This window comes from Alosa alosa, chromosome 10 (assembly GCF_017589495.1).
Source record: "Alosa alosa isolate M-15738 ecotype Scorff River chromosome 10, AALO_Geno_1.1, whole genome shotgun sequence".
Classification (NCBI taxonomy): domain Eukaryota; kingdom Metazoa; phylum Chordata; class Actinopteri; order Clupeiformes; family Clupeidae; genus Alosa; species Alosa alosa.
The window spans coordinates 31,509,897-31,519,896 of record NC_063198.1 but is presented as its reverse complement, the minus strand read 5'-3'; the positions used below and the strand labels follow the sequence as shown (position 1 = coordinate 31,519,896).

General features: G+C 48.2%; 1 protein-coding gene across 1 annotated transcript in view; it reads right to left on the bottom strand.

Moving 5' to 3' along the window:
* cadpsa (Ca2+-dependent activator protein for secretion a) overlaps positions 1-10,000 on the bottom strand; it is a 136,570-nt gene that overhangs the window by 47,203 nt on the left and 79,367 nt on the right. The window contains exons 13-15 of the mRNA XM_048255721.1: positions 4,869-4,953; position 4,120; positions 3,746-3,933 (exon numbers count right to left, since the gene is read on the bottom strand). Of these exons, the coding sequence (XP_048111678.1) occupies positions 3,746-3,933; position 4,120; positions 4,869-4,953 (274 nt within the window). The remainder of the gene's footprint in view (positions 1-3,745; positions 3,934-4,119; positions 4,121-4,868; positions 4,954-10,000) is intronic.

Sequence of the window (10,000 nt, the reverse complement as noted above, 5' to 3'; positions counted from 1 at the left end):
CCCGCATGGCCTCCGCCGTGTCACACACGATAAGGCGCCCGGCCACCCGCTACCCTACACCCTGCCCTGTGACTGTGTGTGTGTGTGTGTGTGTGTGTGTGTGTCTTTATGGCTGAGCTGTGCCTGTGTGAATGGGAGTAAGAAGGTGTGTGTGTGGGTGTTTATGCATGTGTGTATGCGTGTATGACACAGTAAGTGTGAGTACTTCAGTGTGTTTTTGTTTGTGAATCAGTAGTGTGTGTGCGCGTGTGTGTGTGTGCGTGTGTGTATGTGTGTGTGTGTGTGTGTGTGTGAATGGGGGGGTGCTTCTGTGTGTGTGTATGTGTCACAGGTGAAATTCATGTCAATCCCCCCACACATGGGGGGGTGGTTGACAGGAGGAGGGGTAAGCATCAGAAAATCAATCACATGTTTTTTGACACTTTTCAGGCTGCATTAAGAAGAAATGGTGCATTTCACACTCATTAAAAATCAACCTTTTATCTTTAATTTGCAGTAATGTCCCCTCCCTTGCACCCATTCTGTTCATTCCGTACATCTCTCTCTATCTTGCTTTCTCTCTCTCTCTTGCTCTCTCTCTCTCTCTCAAATTCAAATTCAAATTCAAATATGCTTTATTGGCATGACAAATAAGACATTTGTGTTGCCAAAGCAGCCATACAAAGTATGGAGGGAACATGAATAAGACACAGAAATAAAACTAGGTGTCTATGTGTAGACATAGATATAGGTGTACATTATATCACAGTATAACAATAACAACACAGAGACATAATATAAATATAGTACACATACTCTCTATCTCTCTCTCTCTCACCCAGATGGGCCAGATGTACTCTCTTTCTATCACTCTCTCTCTCTATCTCTCTCCTTTTCTCTTTCTCTCTCTCTCTCTCTCTCTGCTTCACCCTTGGCCCTTGTAACCTTGCATGCCACCATGCATATTCATGTCCATTTGCAAAACCCAGGCGTTTATTAGCAGGGAGCGCTAATATCAGGGGCGGCAAAGCTGCGTGTTGGGCTCCGAGCAGCAGCAGCCAATTGGGAGGCCCATCTAGGTGAGAGATCTGTTCTGAGATCTGCTCTGAGCGTGGTGTCCAGACCCTGGCTTCGGAGGAGAGTATTGGTTTTGAGCGAGTGCCATGCCTGCAGTCTGCTGGGATATTAGCTTATAGGAGGTGTTTGGCGGCTGTGGTGAAGGGAAGAGGAGAGGAGAGGAGAGGAGAAAGAGGGAGATAGGAGAGGAGAGGAGGAGAGAGAGGGGAGGGGAGGGGAAGGTAAGGGAGATGAGAGAGAGAGAGAGGAGATGAGAGGAGAGAGAGAGGAGAGGAGAGAGAGAGAGAGAGGAGAGGAGAGGAAAGAAAAGGAGAGGAGAGGAGAGAGAGGTGAGGGGAAGGTAAGGGAGAGGAAAGAGAGGGAGAGGAGAGGAGAGGAGAGAGGAGAGGAGAGGAGAGAGGAGGGGAGGATAGAAGAGAGAGAGAGAGGAGAGGGGAGGCCAGGCCAGGCCAGGCCGTGGCCATAGTGAAAGTCCGAGACCCCTGTGTCCCCCCTCTCCCACCCCACCATGTATCCGCCTGTGATGGCCTGTCATCCTGTCACTCCTGACCTGAAGGCAGACCATCCATCCATTCTGTCTCTCTCTCTCTCTCTCTCTCTCCCTCTCTCTGCTCTGGTCCTGTGTGTCTTTGCCGCCCACTGACTGGGAGCTACTCGCGTCTCCCTCCTGTCCGAGCTGATCATAACGCGACGCAAACAGACAGCCCACCTCAGCTCCATCACTGTCTGCCCGGGCCAGACTGACAGCCAGCTGCCCCTGACCTTCCTCCGTGACACCCCCTGGGGACCCAGCCCATCTGGGGAATGGGTGGTAAGTTGGGGAATGAGGGTGAACAGCAGAAGGTGGTGGTGGGATTGGGGGGGGGGCTGAGTTTAGCCCACACTTCAGGGCACTGGGCAGCCCGTTTTCAGACGCTCGTGGTCTTTTTTTACTCGCCCCTGCCTCTGTTGTTGTCACTGACCATCCCTCCACCGCCTGTCAGTCAGTCGGAGAGTGACAGAGGGCTCTGGACCCTGCGCTGTCCGTCTGAGGGCAGCCTTTGAGGCCCTTCACGGTGTGTGTGTGTGTGTGTGTGTGTGTGTGTGTGTGTGTGTGAGCGTGTGTGGGTGAGCCTTTGAGGCCCTTCACGGGAAAACTGACACTACAGGCCCGGACAACGGAAACCAAAGTGTCAATCGCAATGACATTTTTTTGCTTTAAACAGACATGGACGCTAAAACAAAGGACAAAGACAGACACATACACACACACACACACACACACACGCACCCACATACACACGCAAACACACACACACACACACACTGACACACACACCGTATGGCATGTCCATGTCGATGTCCTTAGGGTCAGAGTCTAAAAGCGGGTCGTGTGGGAGGAGGTGACCAAACCACTGGCTGCCTGCCTTACCTTTTGGCACTGGGGGCCATTTGGGTGTTGGCGTTGGAGTCCTTTTTTCTCCTGAACTCCAGGATTTTGAGCTCCCTCTTAGAGGGGGTGGCAGGGGGCTCGGGGCCCGTGGGGTACAGGGCCCGGCCAAGGTCGGCCTCCGACACCGGCCACTTGAGTAGCTCACCCGTTCTCTGACTTTATGTTACACACACACACACACCACCAGAGGGGCAACCAGAGACAGTGGAAGCCAAGTAGGCCAGAAACAAGAGAAAACAAAAGGCACATAAACATGCAAACAGGACAACAGACACATAAACATGCAAACAGGACAAAAGAGAAACAAACAAACAGTGAAGTGATGCAACTCAAGAGAAAGAAGACACAGAATTTGAAGGAATGAGGAACATAGATCAAATGAGGTTAAAAGAACATGACATAACATCATAACATAATCAGAACATAATCAGAACATAAGATGCACTTCCAAGGCACGGTAAAGCAGAAGGGTGAAGACGCAGGACAAAAGGAGAGGGTGGACAGCAGGCCGGAGAGACTGCAGCAGAGATAAGCCACACTACACTAGGCTCCTTCTGTCCGACTGGACTTAGATCTCCTCACCATTGGTCATGTGCAGTACAGCTGCTGCTACAAGGACTGAGGCCATGAGGGGTTTCTCAGGAGAAGTTTCAGGGGCGGGGGTTGGACACAGGGGCAACCTGGCTGAGACTCAAGCCTGTTTATCCATCTGGAACTGGAGTTCCATCGGGGGTGTGTGGAGTGAAGTGACGGACAGGTGATATTTACACAAGACCATCTTTTAGTACAGTCAGAGATTAAAGGCAAAGTGGTGGAGTGGTAAAAACACAAACCTTCACATACCTCCGTCCATCGAGAGAGAAAGGAGAGAAAGGAGAGATAGAGAGGTACAGAGGGAGCAGGGAGAAGAGAACGACAGACGAGTGCGGTACGGGGATGTGTATGAGACTGAAGGAGGGCGGAGATGGAGAGAGAGAGGAAAAGAGAGAGAGAATGATGAAAGGATAATGAGAAAAGAGTGAATGATGATGGAGGATGTCTGTGGGAGGATGGCAGAGAAGTTAAGAATGGATAAACTGAAGCTAGTTTATCTACAGGAATATCAGAGACACAACAGTGAACGGGTGACCAAGTGTGTCTGTAGTGATGTCTTGGATGAGCATGGACACAGTGGTTAACGTAACGGAGGTGTCTGTAAGTGGCCAGGAGCCGGTGGTGTAGTGTGTGGTGCGCCGCGAGACTGACCGTGCGCCGTACCTGTTCCCGTGGACGTGCGAGGCGCAGAAGGCAAAGCTGTAGTGCAGCAGGGTGGGGTCGATCATGGCGCCATTCTCTGCCCGCTCCAGCAGGTCTCGCAGGTAGCACAGGTGTCTGTGGCAGCCACGCACGCCGTTCCGTGCACAGTACTCGTCCAGCACAAACACCTGACCTGGACTAAACCAGCCCTGTCGGGGACAGGTGAAGGGACACACAGGCAGGCAGGCAGGCAGACAGACAGACAGAAAAAGGGAGAAAGAAAAACATGTAGGTAGAGAGTAGAAGAGAGAGAGAGATTGACACATACAAACAATGGGGGAGAGAGAGAGAGAGAGAGAGTGAAAGAGAAAGAGACATGGGCATTGGTTATTCACCCTAGTCAAGGCATGGGCAGGGCAAAAGGGCAAAAGGGCAAAGGGCAAAGGGTGTTGGTGGTGGGCAAGGGCAAAAGGGTGTTGGTGGTGGGCAAGGGCAAAAGGGCAAAAGGGTGTTGGTGGTGGGCAAGGGCAAAAGGGCAAAAGGGTGTTGGTGGTGGGCAAGGGCAAAAGGGTGTTGGTGGTGGGCAAGGGCAAAAGGGCAAAAGGGTGTTGGTGGTGGGCAAGGGCAAAAGGGTGTTGGATTAAACAAGAACAAAACAAAGGGCAAAATGGGCTCGCAAAGGGTGTTGGTGGTGGGCAAAACAAAGGGCAAAAGAGGTGTTGGTGGTAAAACAAAGGCTCCGGTGGTGGGCAAGGGCAAAGGAGTGTTGGTGGTAAGGGCAAAAGACAAAACAAAGGTGTTAGTGGTGGGCAAGGGCAAAAGGGTGTTGGTGGTGAAACAAGGGCCAAAAGACAAGGGTGTTGGTGGTGGGCAAAGACAAAGGGTGTTGGTGGTGGGCAAAACAAAATGTTGAGGCAAAGAACAAAGGGTGTTGGTTAATTAATTACCAAGAACAAAAGTGTTGGTGGTAAAACAAGGACAAAACAAAAGTGTTGGTGGTGGGCAAGAACAAGAACAAGTGTTAGTGGTGAGCAAGGCAAGGGCAAAGGGCAAAACAAGACAAGATGATAGTGGTGGTGGTGGTTTGGAGCTGGGCCTCCTGAGCAGGAAAGTCGTTAGAGCCTGTGGTCAGGGTTGGCTGAACATCTCGAAGAGCGAAGAGTGGTCGAAGCTGCAGGGGTTGGCCGAGATGAACTCGTCCATGCCGTGCTTCTGTGCCCGGTCTGCGTCTGTGCCCAGAGAGGAAGAGGGGTCAACGACACACACACACACACACAGAGAAGGCCAGGGAGAGGATGTGTGTGTCTCTGTGTGTCAGAGAGTGTGCGCACATGAATATTCATGTTTCATGTTAGATAGATAGATAGAGAGGAGAGAGAGAGAAAGAAACCTATTACAGTTAGAGGTCTGGTTATTGGTTATTGGTGATTAGTCCAAAAGTTTCATTGTGAACTTGCATGTTCATTGTGTGACAGCCAGGAATGCCAATTGCAACTTGGATAAGCCCACAGACATAGAGAGACCATGGTAGAATGGTCAAAGAAGCATGGCCTGTAAAAGATGGCCAGTCCTGCCACCTGTCTGTTCCTACAGAAGGGGACTAACAATGTGATCCCATTTAATTGGTCCACAAACAAGGATCTTTTCAAATATTTTAAAATGCCCAGTATCCAAAGTAAAAGTATACGGTTTTATATCTTAAGTATCCTGTGAAAAATAATTTCCAAAACGTAGACTTTTCTGACATTTCCCAAATAGGAAATAACACTTAGCATGTGTTTAACAGGTGGTGTTCCTTAATTGTGCAGTAAGCCTGGTGCCCTGGGTGAAAGGGCCAGTCAGGGGGGCAAGGCCCTGACACCAACAGCGTCCCAATCTGGCTTTCCTGATCAATTAACGGAGCCCCGTGGAACATTTGTCCTCTCCGCCCATTCAGCGGCACGGCCAAGGGCCGCTCGTCCCCCGGGGGCAGGCCTAATTAAACGCAGACCTAGGTATTAGCTGGGAGAGGCCGGTCAGAGGTTCCCTACCCACTCCGCCTTTGTCCTGCTTTGGGGCGGGGTGGGGGGGGGGTGCTAAATAAATTCACATTTTCACTTTCTCCTCCACCGGTCAGCAGCCTTATAGGCATTACGTCAGGGGCCGGCGCAAATAAGCAAGCCCCCGAGGTCCTAATCCTTCAACCCCCCACACCCTCTCTCTCTCTCTCTCTTCTCTCTCTCTCACACACACACACACACACACACACACTCAGCCTCCATTTGCATTCTAATGTCCCACCACAGTCTGGCACGGGTCCTGGCGTCCACAGCCGCATCACACTGAGATACCCCCCTCCCCTAGATGCTCAGATACACAGCCCCCCCCCCCCTCTCTCTCTCACACACACACACACACACACACACACACACACACACACACACTGAGATGCCCCTCTGCTCCCCTCACCTCATACACAACCCCCCGTCTATGCTTTCTCCCATTCACAGCAGCTTATGCTTGTGCACTCAACACAGAGAGAATGAAGCTCTGCTACACAAAAATATCCCAAATGTGGGCAGCCGTGGCGAAACTGGTTAGCGCTCCGTGGCCAACTGGTTAGTGCCAGTTCGAACCCCGACCAGTAGGCACGGCTGAAGTGCCCTTGAGCAAGGCACCTAACCCATCACTGCTCCCCGAGCGCCGCTATTGTTGCAGGCAGCTCACTGCGCCCGGGATTATGTGTGTCTTCACCTCACTGTGTGCTGAGTGTGTTTCACTAATTCACGGTGGGGATAAAATGCAGAGACCAAATTTCCTCACGGATAAAAGAGTATATATACTTATACTTATACATACAATTCTTTGATACATGTTGCTACAGAATGGTGGCTGTAAATGTCTCTCATCTGATCATTTTATTTGGGGCAGAACATTCAATTATTCATAAATTGGAGGGCACATTATACAGTATAGTTTTCAGAATAAAAATATGAACATATTTAGCAACAAGCTGTACAATTGCAATAATGTCATGCCAACAAGGCCCCTTAGCTGGTCTAAAATCAGTGTAACCTACGACCTCTCGGGGCTTATTGCTTAAATAGCAAACTGTGAGTTCAATGATCAAATCTGACTATTGTAGCAACTTCATAAAATTCATAATACAGGTCCACATGAACCTGCATGCAGCACAGCCAATTCCAATATGGCCACTTATATACATGTAAACGTTCCTGCAAGGTGGACCCAAACAAGAGTATGTCTTATGGAGCCACCTTGGAATAATCTACATAAATGTGTCCGAGTGAATCAGAGCCCTGTCTCTCTGCTCCTGAGGCCAGACCTGATGACGGGGTCACCCAGCTGTCCGTCACACGGGAAGGGGCACAAAAGCAAAGGGCGCAGTGATCTGATGCAGATGAACCCAAATAGAAAGAAAAGAGGGTGACTGCGTCCCTCTCGTCCAGTTCAACATGCGCCTGTCATGTCGGCTTTGACACCGCGTGGACTGAGGTGCAGGGGACGTGGACAGTAACAGACAATGACATTAGTCTGCCTCGTCTGAGCCGGGCACAAGGAGAAATGACAATGATTGATGGCTATTATTCATTTATAGATCTGTGCACCAGGAGAGTCAAGAGCAGAACATTTGGGGCTATTTAGCGCATGATTTTCCCCCCTCCCTCTCTCTCTCTAAAGGACTGACCTTCTGTGCAACCCCACCCCTACTACTCACCCTCCTCCTCTGCCAGCCCCCCCCCCCCCCCCCGCAATCTTCAACTGACACTTCATCTCTGAGTGAGGGATAAAGACAGAGAGGAAGAGAGAGAGCGAGAGAGAGAGAGAGAGAGAGAGAGAGAGAAATTAGGAGAGACAGAGAGAGACCTTGGAAAAACTCAAAATCAGATAGCCATTGTTTTTTGTCATGAAATAAATAATAATAATAATAATAATAATAATAATACAAACATCTTTGTTCCAAATTGAAAATATAGCTTTTAAATGTCTTCTCTGGAAACCTGTAGTGAGTAGCCCAAGTTGCTTACAATTGAAATCATGTCACACCTGAACATTGCAAGTTGACAAGACCTTGGTGGTGTGCAATGGTGTAATTCAGACCTTGGTGGTGTGCAATGGTGTAATTCATTCATTCATTCATTCATTCATTCATTCATTCAGAAAGCACCTCTACTCATATTACAGTAGCATACTGTCTCTACCATCAGATAGCTCTACCCGTGCAAATGCATGACACTTGGGACCAACAACAGGAGGAGAGGAGAACCTTCATTCTTTGAAAGGTCAGAGAAGAGTTTACTGCGTATCATCAGCATGTGTCATCCATTGCCTCCCCAGAGCAATAGCGTGTAACAGGCTTTGCATCCCCCTGTGTGAGGTGTCAGTGTGAGGCCGGTGTTAATCCACAGGTCCATGTCGGAGGAGAAGAGACTGGAGTGAGCGGAGGCGATCATATGGGAATGGCATCGCCTGGTACATCATCCGCATTCACTATACTCCAGGGACATATTTGCCAACTCTGATCGGTGCGCAAAAACAAAACTCAGAGAGACCCATTTAACACCTCTATGGTAAAGCAGGATCTCTGCAACGATGACCGTCTGGCCAGCGGTCAATCTGTGGCACTTCCCAGAGGAATGAGACCGGCCGAAATGAAATTTGACTTGAGCGGTCTCGCCGCCACCGCCACAGCCTCATGAAGGCGTTACAAACAAAAGTGCCATTTAAAAACATCTGGTTGTCTGTTTATCCCAAATGGTGAAAAAAAAATCACTATTTTTCTCATTTGCTTCTTAAGACAACCAAAATATGTATTTTTTTGTCATATGCTAATTTCTGGCATGGCATTGCCGCAACCAGAGAAACGAGTGTGAACTGGCAAGTAGTTATTTGGTAACATTTCATTGATTGCTTCCAGAAATAATCTCGCCACACCCTCACTGTTTTATTCATGACATGCCACTTTTAACATGGTAATTACTGGCTGCTGTGTAGCCAAGGGAGCTCCGCTAGCAGCGCACGCTAGCAGCCATTTCCCCAAATTCAATTTAAACCAATAAATCAACAGCCATAATTATGATGGTGCAACGACTGTGGCTAAAGCGTTGGGTAAATTGTGAAAGAAATTGAATGTCTCTGGCCGTTTTGCTCGTTACAGATGCAGCGACCGGCCAAGTTATTTTCTAATTTTAAGCAGCATGCACAAATTCAGATGACTGCTTTACCAAGAGAAACATTGTTTATCGCTTCTATTACTGTTATTACTATCATAGAGAAGGCAAGTATGTTCAATTTTATCATATTAAATAAAATCAGTTGAAGTCACATGCAGCCTAATCTGCCAAGGATGAAAAATTGTGCTTCAATACCTACAAAAAATATCAACAAATGGAAATCAAAGTAAAAAAAAAACATATCTAGAAAACACTAAGGTATGAAAAGAGAAAGAGAGAGAGATTTTGGAAAGAGAAAGGGAGGAGGATGGAAGCAGAGTCAGAGCTGGAAGAAAGGAGGGAGGGAGGGAGGGAGGGAGAGCGAACTGCACATGGCTAGAGTCAGATAACCGCAGGTGGATTATCTGAACTGTGCCGACTACAGGGCAGCACTTACCCCTCGGTCCGGCTACAAGGTAGCAGGATAAGAAGGAACAAACCAGAATGACATAAAAACTAGCAACAGGAGGGTGGCAGAGCAGAGCAGAGCAGAGCAGAGCAGACATGAACTCTCACCCTGTAGCTGCTGAAGAACACGCAAGTGAAAGACAGGAGAGAAGAGAAGAGAAGAGAAGAGAAGCAAAGCATGACTGACGGAGAGAGAGAGAGAGGGAGAGAGAGAGGGAGAAAAGAGAGAGAGGGGGAAAAGAGCAAGATAGAGAGAACAAGAAATAAAGAAAGAGGGGAAAAGAATAAAAGAGATACAGGAGAAGATAACACATCAAACATACACAAATACATATACACAAATACATATACACAAATACATATACACAAATACATATTCAGAGTAGAGAGAACAGAGAGAGAGAGAGAGAGAGAGAGAGAGAGAGAAAGAAACAGTAAAGTAAAGATAAGAGAGCAACCATTTGAAATAGCATAAATGAAAAGAAATTGAAGCTGAACCCAACAATGAATACTTAGAAATTAATATTGGAATAAAAGATAGTGAATACGCGTCCACAGATAAGATGGACTTTACCCAGTTTCTGTGGATACATTTACATATGGTGAACAGACCTTGTTTAGCAATGAGCATTAGAAGCATAACAGAGTCCTCCTA